This window comes from Lithobates pipiens, unplaced genomic scaffold (genome assembly GCF_037356315.1).
Source record: "Lithobates pipiens isolate NorthernLeopardFrog02 unplaced genomic scaffold, aLitPip1_a1.2 Scaffold_18, whole genome shotgun sequence".
Taxonomy (NCBI): domain Eukaryota; kingdom Metazoa; phylum Chordata; class Amphibia; order Anura; family Ranidae; genus Lithobates; species Lithobates pipiens.
Window position 1 is genome coordinate 627,527,342 of NW_027507758.1, and position 27,386 is coordinate 627,554,727.

Below are 27,386 nucleotides of genomic sequence, written 5' to 3' on the forward strand. Positions count from 1 at the left end.
AAAATTTAGCATTCATTGCTTGGTTCTAGCCTTATACACCAACTACCATATATATCTAAGCTTCTTAATGTACCCCCTAATCATATAAGTTTGTTGTAATGATGTTCTGTGTACATTATGCCGTTGTATCTGCGGCTTACGTATTGTGCACTTGATCTTTTTTTCTTTTCAATAAAACCAAATGTTTAAAAAAAAAAAAATTTGAAGAAAAGAGGTTTAATCTTAAATTGCGAAAAGGGTTTTTTACTGTAAGAGCATCAAGGATGTGAAATTCCCTTCCACAGGAGGTGGTCTAAGCGGGGAGCATCGATAGTTTCAAGAAACTATTAGATAAGCACCTGAATGACCACAACATACAGGAATATACAATGTAATACTGACATATAATCACACTCATAGGTTGGACTTGTGTCTTTTTTCGGCTTCATCTACTATGTAACTATGTAATACAGACTTACAATATCTTCTTTATAGTTCTGAAGAAATGTAACTCCAGACAAAAAAAAAAAGAACAGTAACGGCGCAAAAATCAACTGAATATCCAGAGTTAGTTATAACGGGGGGCACAAGAGAAAATGGATGGTGCTTGAAATAAATCAGTTAAAATAAGTCCAAGTCATTCAATTAAAATAAGTTCATAGGGAAGCACTGTAGGCAGCAACCTTTAGAGTAGAAGCAAACACTCTTTTGTGAGTAGCAAATGGCTACTCACAAAAATGGTATGAATAAAGGCATGTAAATATTTCCAAAATGGCACAGTGCTTCTGCGGTCCAAGCTGCTGTCCTGTTGGTATAAGGCCAGGCTGGGTGCAAGGATGGTCTGGGGGTGCTAGCAAAAACAGCTGTTGGCGTTGCTCTGATATCCTTATCTGACTGATGGGCACTGATAGGTGGCACTGACGTATGGCAGTGATAGGTGGCACTTATGGGCACTGTTAGGTGGCATTTATAGGCACTGGTGGGCAGGCACTAAAATGCAGCAATAAATAACATGAGAGGAAAGGAAGGATTTATTTTCCAATGCTATCCTGCGATGTCTATCTTGGTACACCCTGCACTCAGCCTCATTAAGCAGTAGCGGACATCTTGTTACACCCAGCCTGGACTATATGGGCTGGGTGTAACAAGATGTAATTTGCTGGTTTTCTGTGGCCAAGTGCAGGGTGTACTAAGATGGACATCCAACCGCTGACTGAGACAGAACGTCACTTCCATTACTGAATGTGAGGGCTCCAGTCACCTAACCTGATGGAAACTGAGGCTGCGCCCTGCACCCCTGCCAGCTTACCTAGTTCCACTGCTGTTGAGTGCTCTCCCTCCGCTATGCCCTCTCTGCCCGCTGACTTCCAGTTGCGTGCAGCAACGCCACCTCTCCCAGGTATCGGATCAAGCATCGGGAGCATTTGTGCGAGTACAAGTACTAGTGCAAATGATCGGTATCAGGACAACCCTAGCTGTACTGTGTACAGTCTGTAACACTCACTACAGCCATAAGGTAACCAACAATCATGGAACACTGTGACCAAGCCGTACACCACCTGATGAGCATAAGACACCATTGGGGAGTCTACCTTCCTTCCAGAGTAGTAGTCACTGTGTGTGATGTGTGCTGCCACTTATCTGAGGTTGTGTAGTGATTACACACGCTGCTCCCTTTCAGCTGTCTGCCCGTGTAGTACCCCCGCCAACACATTACACATGCTGCTTCCTTCAGCTGTCTGCCTGTGTAGTGCCCTCGTCAACATATTACACACACTGCTCCCTTTCAGCTGTCTGCCCGTGTAGTGCCCTTGACAACACATTAAACACACTGCTCCCTTTCAGCTGACTGCCCATGTAGTGCCCTCGCCAACACATTACACACGCTGCTCCCTTTCAGCTGTCTGCCCATGTAGTGCCCTCGCCAACACATTTACGCATGCTGCTCCCTTTCAGCTGTCTGCTCGTGTAGTGCCCTCGCCAACACATTACACACGCTGCTCCCTTTCAGCTGTCTGCCCATGTAGTGCCCTCGCCAACACATTATGCACACTGCTCCCTTTCAGCTGTCTGCCCATGTAGTGCCCTCGCCAACACATTAAACACACTGCTCCCTTTCAGCTGTCTGCTCATGTAGTGCCCTCGCCAACACATTATGCACACTGCTCCCTTTCAGCTGTCTGCCCATGTAGTGCCCTCGCCAACACATTATGCACACTGCTCCCTTTCAGCTGTCTGTCCACGTAGTGCCCTCGCCAACATATTACACACACTGCTCCCTTTCAGCTGTCTGTCCACGTAGTGCCCTCACCAACACATTACACACGCTGCTCCCTTTCAACTGTCTACCCACGTAGTGCCCTCGCCAACACATTTACGCATGCTGTTCCCTTTCAGCTGTCTGCTCGTGTAGTGCCCTCGCCAACACATTACACACGCTGCTCCCTTTCAAATGTCTGCCTGTGTAGTGCCCTCGCCAACACATTAGACACACTGCTCCCTTTCAGCTGTCTGCCCATGTAGTGCCCTCGCCAACACATTAAACACACTGCTCCCTTTCAGCTGTCTGCCCATGTAGTGCACTCGCCAACACATTATGCACACTGCTCCCTTTCAGCTGTCTGCCCATGTAGTGCCCTCGCCAACACATTATGCACACTGCTCCCTTTCAGCTGTCTGTCCACGTAGTGCCCTCGCCAACACATTACACACGCTGCTCCCTTTCAACTGTCTACCCACGTAGTGCCCTCGCCAACACATTTACGCATGCTGCTCCCTTTCAGCTGTCTGCTCGTGTAGTGCCCTCGCCAACACATTACACACGCTGCTCCCTTTCAAATGTCTGCCTGTGTGGTGCCCTCGCCAACACATTAGACACACTGCTCCCTTTTAGCTGTCTGTCCGTCTCATGTCAAACTCTCCCCCAGTCCGCTGCACTTACTGAGCGAGTGCTGCTCAAAATGATCACTCAGCCAGCATAAGCAGTGGGTGGCCGAGGCAGGAACTATCTGCACAGCTCAATATACAGCAAGGACTTATCTGCCTGCGCCCGAAAATGGAGAAAAAGTCCCTCCCACACCCCCCCTGCTGCTCTCTCCTCCGGAGCTACCCTGCTGACCAGATGTGGCTCAGGAAAATAGAATTAAACCCTTATAAGCAAGTAGAATCGGGGGTGTGGTTTAACAAAAGTCATTTATTTAAGCAGAAATTAACTATAAGGCTTCCCGGATCCCCCCATGTGGAGGTGATCGGGCCCGATACAACAGGGCCGGTTGTACTGCCCTATATGGATGGAGTCCTGGTTTAGGGGAACCAATCTGTTCATGTCTAGTAATGATGTTTTTATTTAAATTTTAGTAGATGGACGGGAGATGAGGAAAACCTCAGAGGATTGTCTCACTTTGTCTCCAGACTGTAAAGTAGAAGATGAGGACATCACACAGTATAGTCCAGGAGAAAACCCGACTACCTCAAATGATCATCCAACACCACACAGTGTAGATGGACCGTCATATTCCTCTTATCTTGAGGAACCTCAGACTGTGAGGGATGGTGCCGCCCTTCCAACAGATACGATTTTTTCCTGTACTGAGTGCGGGAAGTGTTTCCCTTTTAAATCCCAGCTTAATGTGCATATAAGATCTCACACAGGCGAGAAGCCGTATTCATGTCCTGAGTGCGGGAAATGTTTTTCACAGAAGTGCGATCTTTACAGACATCAGAGATCTCACACTGGGGAGAAGCCATATTCCTGTCCTGAATGCGGGAAATGTTTTTCAGTGAAATCCAGTCTTTACACACATCAGAAATCTCACACAGGGGAGAAGCCATATTCTTGTCGTGAGTGCGGGAAATGTTTTTTACAGAAGTGCGATCTTTACAAACATGAGAGATCTCACACTGGGGAGAAGCCGCATTGCTGTCCTGAGTGCGGTAAACGTTTTTCGCAGAAGTCCAGTCTTTCCACACATCAGAGATCTCACACAGGGGAGAAGCCATATTCTTGTCGTGAGTGTGGGAAATGTTTTTCACAGAAGTGCGATCTTTACACACATCACAGATCTCACACGGGGGAGAAGCCGTATTCCTGTCCTGAGTGTGGGAAATGTTTTTCACAGAAGTCCGATCTTTCCAGACATCAGAAATCTCACACGGGGAAAAGCCATATTTCTGTCCTGAGTAAGGGAATTGTTCCTCACTGAAGTTTTGTCTTCCTGTACTTTAGGGATCCCACACAACCCTTGAGGTGTATTAGTGCCTTGAGTGCGGGAAATGTCTTCTATATGAATGTTGCTGGACATCACAGCTCTCATGTGGGGAAGAAGCACACCCTGATATACACCTCAGATATACTCCATGGCTGATCTTAGTCATGTAAAAAACTGTTCCAGGGGTGTGGAAATTTTTTGAAAAAACGACTTGTCCAAGGGACTAAATCCGGGTCCCAATCTCCTTGTCCCTTATGACAATCTCCTTGTTCCTCATCTACCAGAGAGCTCAGCAGCGGTGTGGGAGTTCATTGAAAACTACAAGCCGACATCGGCAAAGGACAGAACTCTGTGAATGAATGGCACGGCCGCGCTCTTTTCATAAAGTGACAGCCGGTACGGGGAACTTTTCCCCACACTGCTGTTACACAGAGGGCTCGGATCGCTGAGCCGCTGAAGGAACATGTAACATGTTGCCGAAGGTGAATGTTTCCTTTAACACTTTCACTGCCAGAGTAGTAGTTGCATTTTTTTTGCCCACATGTTTAACCCCTTTAATACCAGACATGCTCACCCCCTTCCCGCCCAGACCAATTTTCAGCTTTCGTCGCTCTCACACTTTTGAATGACAATTACTTACCCGTATGAAATTTTAATCTTTTCCCCACAAACAGAACTTTCTTTTGGTGGTATTTGATCACCTCTGGGGTTTTTATTTCTTGTGTTACAAATAAAAAAAGGCAGAAAATGAAAAAAATATTTTTCTTTGTTTCTGTTATAAAATTTTGTAAATAAGGAAATTATCTCCTTCACTGATGGGCACTGATGAGGAGGCACTAATATGCAGCACTGATGGGTGACACTAATGACGAGGTACTGACAAGTATCCCTGATTGGCACCGATTGGGATACATGGTGGGCACTGATTGGCATCACTGGCGATCATTGCTAATGGGCCTGTACTGATAATCAATGCGGAATATTAAGGATGAGCTCAGGCGTGTTCGCAAACAGCACGTGCAGAGCCCACTAGGAAGTGGGCACTGCACAGCGTTAATCACAGGCAGTGAGACATTTCCTGATCTCTGCAGCCGTGCATCGGGTCTCACTGCTTGTAATTAGTGCTCCGTAGTGCCGACTTCCTGGCAGGCTCTGCACGTGCTGTTTGCGAACACGCCTGAGCTCATCCTTACCGAATATAAGTGCAGATCCCCCTCTGTCAGGAGAGCCCTGATTGGCTCTCCTCTGCTCATATCTTGTCAGCATGAATAAAGGAAAACCGATAACCGGCACTTCCTGGTTACAATGTAATTAGCTTTGATTGGACACAGCTGATCACATGGTAAAGAGACTACGTCATAGGCTTCTTACCAAGATTGGAGATACGGTGTGTGTCAGAGCGACACACTGCACCACCGATTGCCGCACGCCTGGGCGGCTTATTCTTCTGGATGTCATATGATGTCCAGTCTGGATAATGGAACCCCCGCCCGGCCATCATTCTGCTATAGGCCGTGTGGGAAGGTGTTAAACAATCATTTTAGGCCTGAAGATTATATAAAACCCCCAAAATATTATATATTTTCTGAAAGCAGACACCCTAGAGAATAAAATAGTGGTAGTTCCAATTTTTTATGTCACATGATATTACCGTAAAAGTCTAGGAAACGCAACATTTTTGTAAAAAAAACACACGGGGGGGGGGGGGCGTGGTCTAAAGCTGCATGGCGTATGGTGTGCAGAGTGAGAGCTCCAGCTGACAACATCTCCTTCATACCGATCCTTAGTGGGGGGTAATCCTGCCTATTCTGCACAGACAGCCTGCCCATAACACCCTACACTACGCTCGCAAGTAGGAATAGATGTGACCTAACACTAACTGATTATGGCAGGGGCATCCCTAATATGTGTTAAACAGCAGAAAAAAGAGAGAAATGGGACTTTGAGTGAGGCAGGTCACTGAATGGATACCTTATTCAATTAATTTATACAATTATTTATTAATAATAACAAGTCACGTTATAGAGGATGTAAATCGGTAAATAGCACGCAATATACTATGATAGACTTGTAAGAATATATAATTGTTATACAGAATAAGGAAAAACATAATCAGCATAATGCCCTGTACACACGGTCGGACTTTCCGACAGAAAATGTGCGATCGGATCGTGTTGTTAAAAAAAACTCGATCATGTGTGGGCTCCATCTGACTTTTTCCATCAGAATTTCCGAGACACAACACTTGAGAGCAGGATCTAAAATTTTCCGACAACAAAATCCAATCGTTTAAATTCTGATCGCGTGTAGACAATTCCGACGGACAAAGTGCTACGCATGCTCAGAATAAATTCCGAAACGAAAGCTATTAGCTACTGGCCTATTTATAGTCCCGTTGTACTTGTTTTATGTCAACGCATTAAGAACAATTGGATTTTCCGACAACTTTGTGCAACCGTGTGTATGCTAGACAAGTTTGGGCCAAAATCCGTCTGAAAAAATCAGACGGATTTTGTCATCGGAAAGTCCGACCATGTGTACAGGGCATTACAGTTACATATTAAAACACTCATCCATTCATAAAAAATTCAATGAATATAATCGATTGCTCATGGTGAGCCAAGCTTCTCTAGACATCAGTTTGATGTAACTCGACGCACGTTTCATGGCTCATGCCAAACATCAGGAGTAAAATGCTCTGAAATTAAATCAATGTTATCTATAAACAGAGGATATCCTTTAAATGGTGAACAATCTCTCAAAATAAAAGTGTATAACTTACAATACGATCCAAAGGTGACGCCCAACCTTGAATCCAAGGGAAAACAGGGGACAAGGATGATCATCTCCCCCGGGGCTGAGGTGGGGAGTCCCATCCAAACCGGAGACAGCAAACAGGTGAAGACCAGGCGACCATGTCACGACCATGTGAATCTAGTGTATGTTACTCTGCAAGAGTATAAAAATAAAACCATGTGAAATGTGACTATTAATTAATGAGATAAGCCTATACCTGTAAGTGAGTGAAGTAATGAATAATGGTGGTTATTGCTATAATGGTATCAGGTGTATTAGTTGAAAAACTACAGCCCAAGGAAGTGTGTGTGTACATATACCAACAAAAAATATAACCAAAAACAAAAAAACAGAACCACCAAATAGTGGTGGCTGTATAATGTAAAACTAAAAAAAAACAAGGAGATGTGGTAAATATGAGTAAACCTTAATTACCTTATGTGTTGTTCTGTGACCCTAAGCATGCCTGATATCCTACTTGTGTAAATGGTCCAAGTGAAATGGTCAGCCGGCCAGCCCAAACAGCTTATATCCCTGGCAAATGGCGGGTCCCCACCAACATAATGTGCCCCAATTAGATGGAAAGAGGGAATCTGCTCAATGCTCAGGCAAGTTAATGCACTGAGCAGGGCATTCGATCATGATGCCAATGCATAGGAGGCAAAACCCCGCCCCCAACCTGTATAAGGCAATAGTGGGGGAAGGGAAGAGACTGCTATGCATCGTAGCCCGGGGTCAGAAGGCACCCCATCACCCCCACCTCCCCCCAGAAAGGGGGCCTATCCAAACACTCGCAAGTAAGTCGCCTCCAAAATGGGCTTCTGAGGCTCTTGCAAAGATGGACAGATTTTGCCACGAGGTGCGTGACATGGCGGAGGAAGATGGCGCTGTTCCCCCTCCGGGGGTGGAGGACCCGCCTTCGGGGGACACCGCCAGAATCCTAGAAGCCATCTCATTATGCCAGACCACCCTCACCTCTAAAATAGAGGAGGTAAACATTAACATATCCCTCATTCGGCAAGATATCCACAAGCTGAGGGAGAGGGTGACTGAGACAGAGCGCAGGATTGGACACGTGGAAGATGAAATCTCATCATTGCAGATCACCACCGAGTGGTTACAGTATCAACTCAGAACAGTTGATAATCTTACCGGAGAACAGGCTCCACAGATGCAACCTTTGGTTTGTGGGTCTGCCTGAGAGGGCTGAAGGCTCAGACCCCCCCACATTCCTAGAGAACCTGCTCATCAAAACCATCAGCAGAGAGGCCTTCTCATCCACATTTGTGGTGGAGCGTGCATATCGCCTGGCTGCTCGCCCCCGCCAACCGGAGCCCCCCCGCACACCTTTATAGCCAAGCTCTTGAATTACAGTGACTGAGATACCATTCTATGCCTCACCCGTGAGAGAGACAATATTCCTTTTGGCATCATACATATCGCAGTATTCCCAGGCTTCTCCGCTGAAGTACAAAAGAAAAGTGCGCAATTCACAGAGGAAAAGCGGCAACTACGCATCCACCACCTGGCCTATGCTATGCTATTCCCAGCCCGACTTCCTGTAATCTGGGATGGTAAGGCCCATTTCTTTGAAGATCCTGTTCTGGCTTGAGCACCGCGACGAGGCTGGTCCTGCACCCACCTAACTCTTCTGTGGATGTCACTCTTGTTCCTGCTTGTGAATGGGTACCTGCTTGCCTTGATCCTGCAGACTGTGGAGCAGTCATCCTCTCTTGAAACCTGAGTTAGACTCTTTCTTTCCCATATATGCCTACCTTGACATACCTAGACCAATTCTGGAGTTGCCTATACCTCTTGCTCCAGCTCCCCTTAACCAGATCAACCTTTTGAAAGCTGTGCTGTGTGTGTGCTGTGTGAGGTGTGTGTGTGTGAGGTGTGTGCACTGTGTGTGATGTGTACTGTGCGCTGTGTGAGGTGTTTCTACCAAGGAATGTGTTTTGCAGGAAGAATAAATCAACACATTGCTGCTGTCAGAAGAGATGTTTGTTACACACTCAATGCTATTGAGTTGTTAGGCTGCCCTGCATCCAGCGTGCTTTCAGAACGGGCATTCAGTGCTTCAGGAGGTTTCGTTTCTGATCATAGAATGCGTCTGTCCACAGACTCCATGGACCGTTTGACTTTTATAAAAATTAATCAGTCCTGGATTACCAGCTATGAAGCCCCTGATGTCGATGTCACTGATTAAGTCTTTTTGGGAAGTGGAATCTCTGCAGGACTTTGAGGCTGCCTAGCTTTGATGGTGTTCAATCATTTCATTTGGAAGAATGTTTTTGGTATAGGTTTCATGGGCACAATTAAAACCCAAAGACCATTTTTTCAGCACCTGTTTGCAGGGAAAATGTCATTTTTTGGCTTTATAAAAGCAATTATTACTGCAGCAGATTCTAAACATGTTACAGATCTGCCACTTTACAGGTAGACTAAGGGGACCCCCAGGCACTATATTGGAAGGAATTTTTTTTAAGGTTTTCACTTTAACCACTTACCACTGGGCACTTAAACCCCCTTCCTAACCAGACCAATTTTCAGCTTTCGGTGCTCTCACATTTTGAGTGACAATTACTCAGTCATGCAACACTGTACCCATATGATATTTTTGTCCTTTTTTTCCCACAAATAGAGCTTTATTTTGGTCGTATTTAATCACTGCTGGGTTTTTTTATTTTTTGCGCTATAAAAGAAAAAAAAAACCTCAAAATTCTGTCAAAAAAAAAATTTTTTTTCTTCGTTTCTGTTATAAAATTTTGCAAAATAGTAATTTTTCTTCATAAAATTTTGCCAAAATGTATACTGCTACATATCTTTGGTAAAATTAAACCAAATAGGTGTATATTATTTGGTCTTTGTGAAAGTTCAACAAGCTATGGTGCCAATCTCTGAAAATTGATCACACCTGAAGTACTGACGGCCTGTCTAGTTTCTTGAGACCCTAACATGGCAGGAAAGTACAAATACCCCCCAAATTACCCCTTTTTGGAAAGTAGACATTCTCACATACAGGACCATTTTGGTCCTATATGTGAGACACGCATATCCCTCCCGCCTGCTCCCGTGCCAGCCAGACCAGCAATTTAGTTGATCTTTCACCTTGCTCAAAAATGTGCTGTGATGGGCTAGCATTTGTTTCTGAGTGAGAGGTGCGCTCACGCAGTACCTCACCAGTCAAAGCCTGTAGTCTAATGTAATCCTGAGGGTCTCCAGTCTGGATAAATCTTGCCTCCTGTAGACACGCCTCCGTTCTGTGCTAGTCAGTTGAGCCTGTCTCTCTCTTCGAACCTTGCCTATAATAAGTTGGTATTGCCCCCTAGTATAAGCCTTGAAGGCGTCCCACACCACCAACAAGGAATGCTGAGCCAGGGTTGGTCACCCAATACTCCTGGAGAGATCCCTGAGACTGACCATCCACGCCTCATCCGATACCCAGAACCTGGAAAGCCACCACAATGTGGACTCTGGGGCTGAGGATAAGTCCATGGATAGGAGCAGCGGTGCATGGTCAGATATGCCCCTGGGGAGTATTTTGATGTCCTTTGCCCTAGGGAGGGCTGCTCTCCCTACATAGGCCAAGTTAGCAATTTTTGAGGTAATTTTAGTTAGAAGAATCAATGATGCGGGTGGAGGCAAGTAAAGGCCCGCTATGACCCACCTCACTGATCCCACCTGAGCGTGAATTAATACATATTTGCCCTCTGAGTCCAGCACCAGGTCCAGAAGTCACAATGGGATAGACTTGTGTACTAGTATACCAACACCCCTTCGCAAAGTTGGAGTACATAGAATGGTAATGATAAATGATCTAGGGCTTTTTTAGGGACAAGGTTCTACTGCCCACTAGGTGAGTCTCTTGTAAAATACATATGTGTGCGTTGTGTGCCTTAATAAACTGGAACACCAGGGATATCTTAACTGGCGAGTTCAATCCCCTGGCGTTCCAGGACAGAACGTTAAGGGACGTCATCTTCAAACTGTTGTGTGTAGATTAACAGAGTAAAAGTGTGTGTCCTACTATGAAGCCTTAGCTGGACCCGGAGGAAGCTGAGAAAGCAGAAATTTAGTGCTGGCATTTGTAATACAGTAGCAGGAATTAGCAAGATGACTGACATTACTGACACATGAAGCTTAATAATCATGAATTTTAAGAAAACATTTTTACACAAAAAAGCAAAAAAAAGGAACATAGCCCCAAAAAATAAAAAACTGGCCCAGTTGGGGCAACAATCCCCGTGCCCCATTCCACCCAATCCCCTTAAACTGAGGAGGGTATTCATCCCAAACAATTTCAGCTCGCCGGCTGCAAAGGGGGGTCTGTGCAAGAGGCAAACTCAATCCCCTAGATACTTTCTGGGGGGTCAAGCAATAGTCTGACAAACTCTCTAAGTGTGAGACATCCGCTGGCTCAAAGCAACAAGTTGTATGGGACATGGATCCAAGAGGAGAAAAGAAAACAGGAATGTGTCCCATCAGTATAATCGATCCAGTAGTGGGTGGGCATACATAGCATGGCCCCTAATGCAACGGGAGGGGACAAAACAAACATAGGGAAGCGGCAGGCCACAATATTCTCTTGACTGTCTCTGTCAGGGGTACTAACTTAGATTTCCACATCAGGGGGGCTAAGCTCCACTATTGGAGCAGCATACACCTTGGTTATGAACAAGGCACAACAGGTGCAACAAAGGTGTGAATGCCCTGTCTGTGGGCTAGTCTGTGGTCTACACAGGCCTAGGCCTGGGCAAGGCTCAGTGAAAATGAGGGTGTCATGTGGTAGCTTCTTCAACACTCCCAGATAGATGCTTCTCTGGTAGTGTTGAAGAAGCGGGTAGTCTCCCTGTCATGGACTCTTAGATGGGCCAGGAAGAGGACACTGTAGCGGATGTTTCGTGCCCACAATCCCGCTTTAATATGGTCGAACGATTTCCTGAGCTTTTGGGTCTCCACCGAGTAGTCAGGGAAAATCATCAACTTGGCATTCTGGTAGCATATGTCCCCCACATTTCTGGAAGTGTGGAGGATTTAGTCTCTGTCTCTAAAGTTGAGCAGACGGAGAATGAAGGTTCGCGGGGGAGCTCCAGGAGGTCCCGTGTTAGGTGGTATGAGGTGTGCCCTTTCCACCACATAGTGGGGTGACAAGCGAGCCTCAGGGAGGAGGTCGCACTGCATGCCTTTCACGAAGCATGTGGGGTTATTCCCTTCTGCTCCCTTCTATTTTCGCATCCTCGGCTCTGTACTCCAGGGCTTTTACTTTGGTTTGGAGGGTACAGAGCGCTGCTCCCTGTTCTGCGACCGTGTCTTCAGTATTGCTCACTCTTTGTTTGGTCTCTGCGACTCTGGCCCTGAGTTTGTCCATATCTTGGCGTATGAGGCCTACGTTCATCTGTACGGCCTCTATATTTGCTGTCAACGTGGATTGGCAGGTGGCAATGGCCGCCATGACGTCCGCCAGGGGGTTCGGGACTCGGCCGACTCCATGGGACCCGTCTGTGAGGTCCTGTGGGTACTTTGGGTGGTATGGACCTCCACTCGGGGGTCGGAGGGTGTCTGGGGGGGTCCAGCTGCAAAGGAAAAGTCAGTCTCTTGCCCCCTTTGCTGACCTTAGCGCCCGAGCTCCGTCACCTCATTAAGGTGTCTCAGAGCCCACACTGTGGGCTGTATGAGCTATGAGCAGCATGAAGGGCTCCTCTAGCGGGTTCTCGGGAAGGTCTCTGAGAAGAATGGGGCCCCCAGTCAGTTGTCCCTTGTAACCATCAGGCACCGCTGTGTGGTCTTGTCCCTCTCCGGAGCTCCAGGGCTTGACAAGAAAGGCCGCTGATGCCACACCTGCGGCCTAGCTAGATGAGTAGGCGCCCTGGGTAGAGCCAGTAGCCGCCTCGTTTCCAGCCTCTCTCGCCGGCATCTGTGCCCTGGTGTGTCTCAGCACTCCCTCCGCATGAGCAGGGCGCCTTCATCTGTTCCGGCAGCCTAGTTGCACGAGGGGCCAGGAAGCGCCCACGTATGAGCCGGCAGCCGCCGGATTATGAGCCTCTCTCCCTGCCTTGTGTCTTCAGTGGCTGTCCGTGCGCCCTCCCGTTCTGCAGGGGTGAGCCAGGTGACTTAAAACAGCCCAGGATCCAGATCAGAAGATCAGTTGCAGCAGAGCTCTCCTAAGAAGCAGCCGCTCACAGCGCCATCTTGGCCACGCACCTATATGTCAGTATTACATTGTATATCCCTGTATGTTGCGGTTGTTCAGGTGCTTATCTAATAGTTTCTTGAAACTATCAATGCCCCCTGCTGAGACCACCGCCTGTGGAAGGGAATTCAACATCCTTGCCACCCTTACAGTAAAGAACCCTCTACATAGTTTAAGGTTAAACCTCTTTTCTTCTAATTTTAATGAGTGGCCACGAGTCTTGTTAAACTCCCTTCCGCAAAAACATTTTATCCCTATTGTGGGGTCACCAGTAGGGATGAGCTTAGAGTTTGAGTCGAACGTGAGTTGGACTCGAACATCGGCTGTTCGATCGTTCGACCAAGAACGAACATTATGGGCCGTTCGTGCCAAATTTTTGCGGCGCGCCATGGCCCATAATGCACTGCGTTATCTCAGTGGTTTGCTGGCTGATGATTGGCCAAGTATGAACTATATCCCGCATGCTTTCGCCAATCACAGCGCCGTAAGCAAACAGAGCCATAATTGGCCAAAGGCAGGGTGCCTTTTTCCAATTATGGCTCAGGGGATTAACTACACGCCCCACACTATATAAGGCCACCTGCACGTCAGCCGTGTGTAGTGTGTTCCAGCGTTGATAGAGAGTGTCATTTAATTTAATTTAGATAGTTTGAGCACACAGTTGATTCAGTTAGCTTCAGTATATTTAGAATATATATACATTCCAGGCTTTGTATATATATATATATATATATATATATATATATATATATATATATATATATATATATATATATATATATATATATATATATATATAGAAATAATTGCAAAAATAAATATAAATAAAGTGACAAAGAATCAATCAACTACTAAGTTCAAACCAATGTCCATAATATATCCAAATGTCCATAGACCATGCAATATAGGAGTGTTGAACTAACGTAGTAAAGAGTCAATTATTATGACACAAAGGGTCAAAAATCCTTTCCAATGTAGGAAGGAAAGCCAAATGATACACAATGTAGAAGAGATTCTTTTTCCTTCCTCACATAAAAGCACCACACATTAATTCAATCCAGCAAATATCAGCCAAGGAAGTGAAATCTGACCAGGTGGCCGCTTACCAGATCCGTAGAATCTCAAATAATAGAGATCTTATGGGCATGACATATATGAGGATAGATCCTCCACACTGGGCGATTATCAGCCAGTCATAATGCCAGTGCTTGGCTGGCTGACCTCCAAAAGGAATACAACCTGCCCAAGAACCGCCTAATCTGTGACATGCCCATCAGATGGAACTCAACATTGGCTATGCTGCAGCGGCTGTACACACAGTTGAGGGTCATCAATATGGCACCAGGACAGGGTCAGGGGAGGTTGTCTTTTTTTCGCCACGCCAGTGGCTCATGATGAAGGATGCATGCACTGTCCTATCACCATTTGAGGAGGCCACAAGGATGGTGAGCAGTGACAGTGCATGCATCAGTGATACTGTCCCTCTTGTCTACCTGTTGGAGCACACACTGCGTGGAATAATAAACAGAGAACTTGAGGCAGAACAGAGGGAGGAAGAGGACTTCCTTACCTCTCAAGGCCCCCTTTATCCAGACAGTATTCCTGCAGGCAGACCTATCACACAGGAAGAGGAGGAGAAGTAGGATTGTGTTAGCATGGAGGTGGAGCCTCGTACTCAGCATCAGCAGTACTGGCTGGCAACCTTTCTTGATCCACGTTACAAGAGTAAGGTAGCGGAACTTATCCAGCCATCGCAGAGGATGAAACATCTTCGGGAGGCCTTGCAGAAAGGTTTGTGCAATGCGATTCCAGAGCCTGGGTGGTTACAATTTCCTGGTACTCATGGACAACGCGTTGCTTCGGCTTCGGTCAGTCACAGAAAGAGCGGTGGAGAAGGTGGCCGTCTGACCAATGCGTTCAGACAATCTTTTAGTCCACAGCCCCAAGGTCTGATTGGTTCCAGCAACCATCGCCAGCGTCTGTTGTACATGGTGCAGGAATACCTAGGGGCAAGATCAGACATGGAGACCTTTCCAACCGAAAATCCACTGGCATACTGGGTCTTGAGGATGGATCACTGGCCAGAGCTTGCACAGTATGCAACTGAGCTACTGCCCTGTTCTGTATCCAGCATTCTTTCGGAAAGCAACATTCAGTGCTGCTGGAGGCTTTGTAACCAATTACAGAGTGTGCCTGTCCACCAACTCGGTTGATCGGCTCACCTAAATGAATCAGTCTTGGATCACCAGCTACTAAGCACCTGATGCTGATGTAACCGATTAATTTTCTCTATCCTCTTTGTCCTCACAGGCTCTGTCCCAATCTGTTAACCTCCGTGGACCCAGTTTTCCTCGCAAGAGATCCCTTACGGGCAATGGTCATCCCAGTAAAGAACCGAAAAAGGATAAGAAACAAGGTAAATCTGCTAAAACCCCACATACTACACGTACAGCCACCCTTTTCAATAAATCAGAGGCTTTGGCCCCTACACTACATGGTGTGATTCCGAAGCTTCTACAGCCCCAAATCCAATCCCTTTTTCAGACAAATCTTTTAATCCCAACCACTCTACAAACCACCAGAAGAGGGATTCTAGACGCACATGTGCACAAAACCCCAGCGTCGAGTGCATTGTGAATGACAACGAAATACATTCTACCCAGGCGCCCACATTAAGTATTATAAATCTTACGTCCATAGAGCTTACCCCTGAAGAAGAACATGTTCTTCAGCTGGGTCTTGGTTTTTGTCCATCTGAACCTATTGATATCTATGAGACAATAAAGGATCTCTATTTATTCGCCCGTAATCTAACTTACAGATTTATTTACGACTCAGATAGGAAAAAACTTAATCTAGAGAAAGAATTGGCTGAACGAACTAAACATTTTACCATGCAAGAATTCAGGGCATTGCGAGACTTAATGTTACTTTATGATGAAGGTACTACCGATCCTTCGGAATCAGATAACACATACGGACAGGATTCTTTGGTCATACCACAAACCATCGATAAAAACAAACAGAAACTTAAACTTAAATCTCGCACATTCCCTGATTTAATGACTTGCCCCTCGATCTGGGCCTTTCTATATGAATCGATCAAGTCCCTCAAAAAATACAAATGGTTGGAACTACCCTCCAACCTAACTTTTAAACAAATATTAGCCATTAAGAAACTTCAAAAACATCCGAACTTAGTCATTAAACAATCTGACAAGGGCGGCAATTTGGTCCTGATGACACATTCACAATACCAAACCATGTACAATACGGTCTTGCACAATAAGTTATGGTATTCTCCTATTGAATCTACTCTGATAGAGTCCTTCATTGCTGAATTTCGACAGTTGGTGATTGGCGCGTATTGGGAGGGCCTCATTGATTAAGAGACCCTGAAATACATCAACCCCACTACTCCACGAACGCCAACGTTCTACACGTTACCCAAAACTCACAAGAATCTTCTAACCCCTCCAGGACGACCAATCGTCTCTGGCATGGGTTCTCTTACTGAGAACGCCAGTAGATTTGTAGACACCTTCCTTATGCCACATGTTGTGGGATTGCCCTCATATATTAAAGACACTACAGATTTACTCAAACACATTGAGGATGTCGCCCTCCTCGTGGCTGTTGATGTCGAGGCGCTTTACTCGAGCATCCCCCACGGGCAGGGCGTCCGGATGGTAGAGACTTTCCTAAAAGAACAGGCTCACACTACCTGGCCCCTGAATAGTTTCATTTTGAAATTACTTGAATTTATCTTAACTAGAAATTATTTTCTTTTCATGGACCAACTGTTTTTACAAGTTCAAGGTGTTGCTATGGGCACCTCGTGTGCTCCTTCATACGCCAATCTTTATTTAGGGGCATGGGAGAGATCAATTTTTGGAGACGAAACTCTACAGTATTTTTTTAATTTAATCCTATGTTGGTACAGATATATAGACGACTTGTTTGTCGTATGGACTGGCACCAAACAGGAGTTAAAGACCTTTATCAGTGTTCTTAACCAGAACCAGTTCAAGCTACACTTTACCTATTTGGCGGACAAAACTAACATTTCATTTCTTGATTTAAATATCATCAAACACCCATCAGGTAAACTTATTACAGATCTATAAACCAACAGCAGGCAACACTATCCTGCATGCCTCCAGTTCACATCCCTGTCCTCTGGTCCACAGTATTCCTTACGCTCAATACCTCAGATTGAAAAGAAACTGCTCAGAGGACAGGGTCTTTCATGTTCAAGCTAATGCATTACAGGAACGCCTCCTAACTAGAGGCTATAGCCGTACAAATTTGAGAAAGGCTTTCAATAAAGCCTCTTCCCGTAGTCGTCAGTCTCTACTTTATGGTCCCCCACGTGACCAACAACCCCCTACCGTTAAAATTGAAACTAAATATTCCTCACATCATCAACAAATTCGACATCTTTTATCCGAGCATTGGCATCTACTGACGGAACATCATACAATAGGGAAATATGTCAGACCCACCCCTGAACTGTTTTTTAGGAAAGCTGTCTCTCTTGGAGACAGGCTGACGAGTAGCCACTACAGAGCCCATCCTAGGTCTATAGAAGGACCACGAGGTACCTAAAAATGCGGACACTGTCCCAAATGTCCTTGGATACTTGCGGGAGGAACAGTGGTCTTGCCTAATGGTGAGACCTTTTCGCCTCCGCACCATGCCAATTGTGGCACGAGGGGGGTTGTCTACCTGAAGGTCTGTGTCTGTCAGGCTTTTTATGTAGGCAAGACCATCAGGGAGTTACGACAACGTTTGCGTGACCATCTGTACTATTCAACCAACGGTAAGATGACCACTGTGTATTCATCATAGATTTCAACCTGAAAAAAGTAACATTTCTGGTTTTAGAGGTTATCCCATAGGATCCGAGAGGAGGTGATTGGGATCGTGCAATTCTCAGACGAGAAGCCCTATGGATAGAGCGGTTGAACGCCCTTATTCCCCCAGGCTTTAATGAAGCCCATTCTTATAAATATTTCCTTTAAAGGTAATCGTTATCTATGTATATATAAAGATGCCTGCAGGGGTGTACATATGTGTTTATAGAAATTCCCTTTTTTTTTTTTCATTGGGATTTTGTCTGGATGGACTGCCGAACACTTTTGTTTTGAAACTATTGTCATACAGTTTCCAGACTCCATTTTGAATCTGGGTATATTAGTAATCAATATACAGGCATTGACTCAGGTGGCAGGTTATGTGTATTGTAATTATATTATAAATAGATGATGATTATCGATCACTGGCTCTGACGGTGCGGGTGGGTATTTACCATGTCCCATTCCTTTCCGTCCGAGCCAGTCATTGATTGATCCTTTGTTATTACTAATTTTTTTCACCATTTTTTTGATATTTATAGTGGCTCCCTCGAGCTGTTCCCGCATTGAGTGGCTTCAGGAGTTTATTCTGCCCCCCTGGAGCGGACATGTGGTGACCTTAGGAGGATGGATACGGCTCCAGGTTGGGGTCGCCTCTGTCCTTTATCCTCCACTGCGGACACTCTTTGCCGATATGAAGGATGCGCGCGCACGATGTGCCGTGCTGCGCTCGAATTCTGGTCACCTGACCCAGAGGTGTGTCGCCGTGGGTAGAGCTACGGCAGATGGACGCTCGTTTTCAATCATGCGCCTGTCTCGCTGTGCCTCTCCAGTCTTCCCCTGATGTCACTTTATCAGTGGGATACTGTAACTGCGCACGCTCTATTTCCGCGTGTGCGCATTACACGGGACGACGTTGGTGAGCGTCAAATGACGCTCCTATTACTTCTGGGTTGGGGGTTCTTAAGGCGCCACTCTTGAATGTAGTTCTCAGAGCGACGCCAATGAGGGAGACACACGCACATCTATTTCTGTGAACGGTAAGACTGCTGACCAGGAGGGGGGGTTTTCATACCACCCCCCCTCTTTTACATACTATACCCATTTATTGTTAACTATTCAGTGACTATACCCACTTTATTCCTCCACTATCCCCTCTCTTAGAGTACTTTCTTGGACTCCTTGTGGGCTCTTCGTCGAAGACACCTTTTGGTGTCCAGAAGGCTCTAAAGATTAGAGGAGTGAACTGTATATTACCTGCCTTTAACCCTGTATAAGTCTTGGCAACCTTTGGGTATGTTCTGATCATCAGCTCATCTTATGTTTATTACTAATCACGGTTTGTGTATGACCCATGGACCACCGGGTATACAATCTGATCTGGGGAATTTTTTACTTACCTTTAAGCTATAGCTATTTTCCAATGTTCTAGCCTATACGCTATGTAACCTCGTCCATGGGCTACAACTTCATGCTAGATTCAGAAATAGGTTATTTCAATTTATATCTTTCTACTTGTAGTGCAAAGTGTGCTCCTTCAAGTATTGCCCCCCGTGTCCTCTCCCAGGGGGGGCACCCTATTTTAGGGTGTCTCACAATTCGCCGTCTCTGTGGTGAGGGGTCAGAAAAAACCCTCGGGTGAGTCACGACTTTTCTATGTTTACCAACTCTGGCTTTAAATACTTAATTTTTTCATTTGTAATGATTTATTCAAATGTTCTTTCTTTTTCTTTTGTTATTACTGATTTATTATCTTTCCTTATTTTTGTGTGTGTTAGATATTGTAGGTGACGTCTCCTGAGGAAGCGTTATTTTGCCGCGAAACCGGTCGAGCTATACGTCCACCCTACACCAATTTAAAAACCCTTCTGTATGGGGTTTCTAGCTATCTCTGTATAATATTGTTGATTTTATATCGATTGACTATTATCAATATGTCTTTATGGCTATTGTTTGTATGCACATGTATTTGTTCCTTTTCTTCTCTATTTTCTAATAAAACCTAATCAATTTTTAGATTCTCTTTACTTATTATAATTTGATACCGCAATAGTCCCTAGAATTTCCTATGCTCTCTGGATCTTCTCCAGAGTTATTCCCTTCTGTAGAGCTCTATGCCTTTTTTCTTCATGTCTAATTTGGGACGATGGTATCTTGTCTAACTAATATTTTGAGGCGCCCCTTTAACTAATTTTTTCATGAATGTGAGATCCCTTCAAGACTGCCTATGCTGATGCTGAGTGACTGTCCTGCGATGCTGAGTGACTATCCTATTCCTCCTCAATGTTCATGTTGATAGCTTCTAAGAACATTTTTGGTTCTGTGTACCACTACCAGTGGCTAAGACCCAATTTTTCTGCCCCTGTTTAACAGGGCATGCAATTAAACTTTTTGCTGTAATATTTTGCAGAAGGGCTCGTTTCTGCGCGCAACAAGAGTATCTGTGAGGGGTTGCATTATTTTGACACCACCACTGCCTAAGGCCCAATTTTTCTGCCCCTGTTTAACAGGGGCATGTAATTACAATTTTTGATCAAATATTTAATAGCAGGACTAGTTCCTGCGCTCAACAAGAGTATCTGTGAGGGGTTGCAGTGTTGTGGCACCACTGCCTAAGGCGCAATTTTTCTGCCCGTTTAACAGGGGCATGTAATTACAATTCTTGATATAATACTTCATAGCAGGGCCTGTTCCAGCATCCACCAAGAGTAACTGTGAGGGCTTACAGTGTTCTGGTACCACCAACACCTAAGGCCCAATTTTCCACAGAAATCCGACTTACAAACGACTCCTACTTACAAATGGAGGAAGATAACAGGAAGTGAGAGAAAATCTACCCCTAGGAAGGGAAATTCTCTCCTGTTATGCCGTGTACACACGGCCGGACTTTCCGTCAGACCAAACTCAGACGGTCTTTTCGATGGAGTTCCGACCAAACGGACTTGGCTACACACGATCACACCAAAGTCCATTAGTTTCAAATGCGATGACATGCGATGGGACTAGAAAAAGAAGTTCAATAGCCATTAGACAATAGCTGTCCTTGCGTTGTATTTGGTCCGTCGAACCAGCATATAGACGAATGGTTTTCCCGATAGGAATTGATTCCGTCGGAAAGATTTAAAACATGTTCTATTTCTAGGTCCGTCAGAATTTTTGAAGAAAAAAGTCAGATGAAGCCCACACACGATCGGATTATTCGATAGAATGATTGCGTCTGACCTTTTCTGCCGGAAAGTCTGACCGTGTGTACGTGGCATAAGTGTTAACATGGGAAAAAGGTGTCTCCTCCACTGATTTATCACCAATCCTTGTTTCACTTAAAAACTCTAAATTTTCTAAATCCAATTGTCATTGGAACAGCAAGTGAGGTGAAATCTTTTGAACAGGGGCACAGACAGCAGAACAAATGTTACAGGGGTGATAACCCTTCCCTATGTTTTCCAAAAAGCTTTAAAAGGTACCAATTACTTACCGGTAACTGTCTTTCTGGGAAATCTTCCAGGACGGCACACCTGAGAGATGAGAGGCTCCTCCCTACAGGAAACACAATCAATCGACAGCTGTTTTAAGTCCCCACCCTTGCCCTTGATCCTCATTTTGTAGAGAAGTAACTCCTGAACCCGGTTAACAAGGGAAATCATTCCTCATAGGTACTCACCTTCTAGTGTTCTAGAATTTTCCCTCCTCCAACGGGCGGGAAGTAGGCCTGCCGTCCTGGAAGATTTCCCAGAAAGACAGTTACCGGTAAGTAACTGGTACCTTTCTCAAGTCATCTTCCAGGACGGCACACCTGAGAGGATAAACAAGTACCTCAGGTCTACCTTAGGGTGGGGCCACTGCAAGACCCTCTTGGCGAACCTTGGTTCTGCAGTGAGCTTTACCTCCACTCCATATGCTCATATGCTTGATGAAGGTATCTTAGCTGGATCATACGGCTGATCTGCAGGTCTGCTCCACAGATGTCCCTGCCTTTTCCGCTTCGGATGCAGTATCTAGGTGAAATGGGCTCTTAAAGATGGAATCAGAAAACATGTTAAACTTGTAGGTTAGCAATGTTGCCTATCTCACACATCTAAAAACCATGGCCTATTGTGCCTGTAGGTGCTACTTAGAACCACTAAAAAGATAAATAAGAGACCTGTGTAAGACAAGGACACTACATTAATCAATAAGAAGGCCTGTCTTAACACTACCCTGTTAAGGGAAATAAAACTGCAAAAAAAGGGGGGGGGCCCTGACAAAATTTTTATTATTATTTTTTTGTTCCTTTTTATCTTTATGTCAGCAAAAGACTAAAGGGAAGCCTACTTAAGGGAAATAGATTAACAGAAGCTTGAACCCTGGGTTTAAGGCATGCCCAATCTATGTCCTTACTTACGCCTGAGAGCCTACTTCAGGAGATTAAAGTCCCTAGCAGGAGTAGACTACTCATATTGCTACGTCTAGTTTTGCTAAAAGGGCGAAATGAAGGCCATGCACCGAGCCGAAACCTATTCGATCGGGAATACATCTTTATACTTCCTCAGGCCCTAATACTCCTCTGAACAGAACTCTCCAAGTTCTTACTAAACAGGGCGATTCATTATCCCCTTCCTCCAGTGTCCCATAACCCTACAGGGCTTCAACCCTAGGAAATGGTTCTGGCATCCCTGAATGTAAGTGGTCAAGGTTTTCTGACATGTGGCATCTGCAGCCCGAACTCCTGGCCCCTCCATGGAAAAGAAGGCTGAAATACAAAAAGGTGGTACATGTATTATTAATATCACAAATAAAATGATCATAGATTGTGGGCACGGCACAATAGATTTAGACAGAAAGGACACAAGCATAGACAACAACGTTGTGTGCCTGAGTGTGACTAGCTAAACCCATATATCAAATATGGGAAGAGACCCAAATCTGAACCTCAATGTAGACAAACAGTCCTCAGTCTGGTTTTCTGATGTGCTGCCAAGACGTAAAAACATTAAGACACAAGCAAACCCTAAATGCTGCGTATTTCTTTAGTGCAGCTAGCTAGGTCATAACTGATATATAAATACAGAAAGGACAGGAACCCCCTTTACTGTTGTGTTTTACCTATGTACAGCAAAACAAGGCTATAAATATAAAGACAGAAAGACCCAAACTTCTATGTTGTGTATTTCTGACAAACCACCAAATACAGTTATAAGATCAATATGAACACCAACTCCTGTGTTGTGCATTTCTGCTATGCCACAGGGTAAAATATGGAACACAAGACAATCCTTTCTGTCATGCACTTCTGTAGTATAGTTCAGATAGAACCAACACTGAGAAAGCACACAAGCAACCTGCAGCATTGTGTTTTTCTAAAACAGAAAGCACCAACAATCTTCAATCTTGAGTATTTCTGCTGTGCATCAACATAAAAGTAGACACTGAGGAAAAAGACAGACAGCCTTTACAGCTGCAATCTTTCTGGTCTGCTGCAAAATAAAACAATAACGCCATGATGAGTATTCCTGCTGTGTAGCAAAACCTCAATCAGAAGGGACAGATAAGTTTAGGGTTCCCACACCCGTGCGACCCAACCTGCGACTTGGGACTGCAAGACGCATGAGAAGACATACACTATGGCTTCCAATAGGTACCATTTGTGTCTGTGCAACTCCAGCAGTCCCTGATTCCTGGATCCACAGACCTCAAGATTACACAGGTCGCAGGGAAAAAAAAATAGCAATTTTCAGGTCGAACAAGTAAGGGGTCCCCAATGCTGTGACTCCCTGGAGGATTGCAGCCAACAAACCCCTGCTGTGTATCCCTAAGATGCAGAAAGGTAGATCAATGAGAAACACTGCTCACTGCTGTGCCTGATATACAAATGATAAGGCAGTAAATATAGGACATACAGGACACAAACATTCAATCTTTGTGTATGTCTGATGTGTAGCAATATACCAATACCGAGCAGAGATGCCACCATCCTCAATGTGTCTCTCAGCTGAGCAGCAAAAACAAAATCAGAAAAAGACAAGCAATCTTCACTGCTGTGTCCTTTCTGATATGCAGCCAATAAGGCAGTATATGCAAGACATAAAGGACAGACAACCTTCAATCTTGTATATGTCTGATGTGCAACAATATAACAATTCTGAATAGAGATAGCACATCCATATTGAAGCGATTTGGCCTTGCGACTCAACATGTCAAATCGCATGGCTAAAATCAGCACGACACCACTTTGTGGTGCTACACGGATTACCAAAGGCAGTATATGTACTACACCTGGCAGGGGTTCAATTTGTATTTCTGCTATGTAGCCCAACAAATTCGAACCATAAATTTTCACTGCTGCCTTTCTGATAAGGCAGTAATACAGGACACAAAACCCCACAAACCTTAATCCTGTATATGTCTGATGTGCAACAATAAAACACTCTGAATAGAGATAGCACATCCATATTGAAATGATTTGTCATGCGACTCAACATGTCAAATCGCATGTTTAAACTCGGCAGCCATTGCCGTTAATAGCACTGTCTAAATCAGCACAACGCCACTCAAATCAGGACCATCAGACTTCACTGCTGCCTTTCTGATAAGTAACCAACAAGGCAGTAATTCAGGACACAAAGCCCCACAGACAGACCTCAATCTTGTGTATGTCTGATGAGCAGCAATATAACCATTATGAGCAGAGATGTCACCAAACTCAATGATGTGCATTTCTGCTGTGCAGCACAAAACCAGAAAGTACAGACCACCTTCACTGTTGTATTTTTCTGATCTGTAGCCAAACAAAGCAGTACCTTTAGTACATAAAGGACAGCAAACAAGCTTCAGTGCAGTACATTCCTGATGTACACCAATATAGTCCTTATGAGCAGAGATGTCACAAATCTCAATGTGTATTTCTGCTGTGCCAAAAAAACATCCCAGCAAGGACAAACCTTCACTACTGAGGTCTACTGGTGTGCAGCCAATGAGGAGTCATGGTCTATCCCTTTATGAAATAACCAACAGGCAATTTATTTCATAGGCATAGCCTGGGCTGTAGATACTAAACCTTCACCACCAGTGAAGGAACAAATCCTAAAATGGTTGGACACCCTACTATTAGTAGTTGTTGTCCTACCTTACCTCCATAGACTGAGCAAACGCTAGCCAGCTCATACCCAGAAGGTGCTGATTAGCAACTAAAGTCTCAATGGGCCCAGCCCTAGAAACCAATTTAAGACAGCCTCTAGAAGAGGTGGTTACCAATTTAGCCTGGGGGGTAAATAGCTATTTGCAGGCTTCAAACAAGCAATTATGTAGCTCTTGCGTAGGTTTGCACAGAAAATCCTCAATTAAAAGGATGTAGGAAGCGATCTATGGTGAATCGCCCTTAGATCTGCCACTCAGTGGATTGTAGCCCAAACCAAGTTTCTTCTTACCTCCTACACTATAATATAACCACAGTGTAAAGTAGGAGTGGGAGGTTGGAGCTTATGAAAGTTACCTATAGCAAGCAACTCCCAAAAAGAGGATCTGTCACAAGGGAACCCCTACTGTGCCACACAGAATCTTGGTCCCCGCCCATCCTTGAATGATAGGTCAGCTTTTAAGCATCATGAAGCAACTTCAGATTCCTAGCAGCTGGGCTAATAGGGCCGGTAACCTAGCACACCTGCTGACCAGGGGAGTTTCTAAATCCACCAACCACTGCCCAATTAATAACTTGTTCAGTGGTATACCTGGCCTGTAAGTGACTTTGTATCTACCAGGTCCCCTCTGTATGCTATATTCATCCCTACTAATGTACCACAACTGGGCATGTAGGGAGAGGCTGGCAACCTACTGCTGCGATAACCACAGTGTCTCTGCTGTAAGAGGGAGCTGTGGCTGGTGGTTTTAGCAGTGGCGTCTGGGCTATTTGTATCCTGACCCCAGGTTCTGCACTGCACCAGTCAGTATATACATGGGGAAGGGGGAGCAATGGTCTTTCCCATCTGAGGTGGTTTAGGCACACTCGTTCCTCTGCACCACCTGTCCACCATACAGCTTCTCTGATGTAAGAGGGAGCTGCAGCTGGTGTTTTTAGCAGAAGCTTAAGGGCTATTTGAATCCAGACCCCAGGGGAGATTATCTCAAATGCCCAGAAACCCTCTGGCTGAAATTGGGGATTTTGCAGCTAAATTCCCACGGCAAAAGGAAAGTACTCACCGTTGTCTTCCTCTTTTTGCCACAGCCAGCGGGCTTGCTTTTCCATCCTTATGGTCCACACGCAAGGATGATAGCCGCCAAAGTGCCCCCCCCACTGCTGTCCCCATAGGGAGGTGCCAGGTTAGGCTGTGTCCTGCACTGTACCAGTCAGTCTATACACATGGGGGGGGGGGGCAATGCCTTCCGTTCCTCATTCCCATCTGAGGTGGTTAAGGCAGACATCCACCGTAGTAAACTGGTGCCTCCTCGCTCTAGCGAAAGGAGGATGTGGGCGCCTGCTCCTACTGACTCTCAGCCTTCCCTCCTGGGTAAGAACACCACCACCATTTTCCCGAAGTTTGAAAATGATGCGGGTGCTTGTTGCCATGCCCTCTCCGACAGCCCACGCGAGCTACCGGGGACCCAGGAGTCGGGGGCACAATCCCCCTGGAAAGAACTGATGGCCAGCACCCCCGTCTGAACAGCCACCTGTACAGGTAAGGAGGGGAGACAGGATAATGGCCCCTGAAGTTCTGGGTAAACCACTGTACCCAGGGTCCTTCAGCTCTCAGGGGGGCTCTTCCAATTTCTGCTGCCCCCCCTGAGGAAAAGATAGGGGAACCCCCCAGGAAGGACAAGAATATCCTACCAGACCCAGAGGCTTCCCAAGCTTGTGGTCCGGCTCCCAGGGGGAGACCACCAGCCCCAGGCTTTGGGTCATTTGGAAAAAAACAAACAGTTTTGCTGTGTAGGGAGAAACACAATCAAAAACTGAGGATCAAGGGGAAGGGTGGGGACTTAAAACAGCTGTCGATTGATTGTGTTTCCTGTAGGGAGGAGCCTCTCATCTCTCAGGTGTGCCTTCCTGGAAGATGACTTGAGAAATAGAGTTTTTGGCTGGAGCTACACTTAGAAAATGGACCTGTTCCAAATTATAAACAGATTCTACATAAGAACAAACCTACAGTCCCTGTCTTGTTTGCACCACGTGTATACTGCTGTTCAGAGTATATAGAGCCTGGGGGCTTAAAGCCTTTTCTTTTTTTAATTTGGGTTGGGGGTTCCCCTTAATATCCATACAAGACCCAAAGGGCCTGGTAATGGGCTGGGGGGATACCCATGCCGCTTGTCTCACTGATTTTTATCCATATTGCCGGGGCCCAACATTACATTAAAGCCTCAAGCAGTTTTAAATGACTTTTA

At 45.4% G+C, this 27,386-nt stretch overlaps 1 protein-coding gene across 1 annotated transcript in view; it reads left to right on the top strand.

The window, feature by feature from the left end:
• LOC143986871 (uncharacterized) overlaps window positions 1-27,386 on the top strand; it is a 116,880-nt gene that overhangs the window by 59,783 nt on the left and 29,711 nt on the right. Inside the window, exon 19 of the mRNA XM_077485278.1 lies at window positions 3,337-4,140. Coding sequence (XP_077341404.1) covers window positions 3,337-4,140 — 804 coding nt within the window. The remainder of the gene's footprint in view (window positions 1-3,336; window positions 4,141-27,386) is intronic.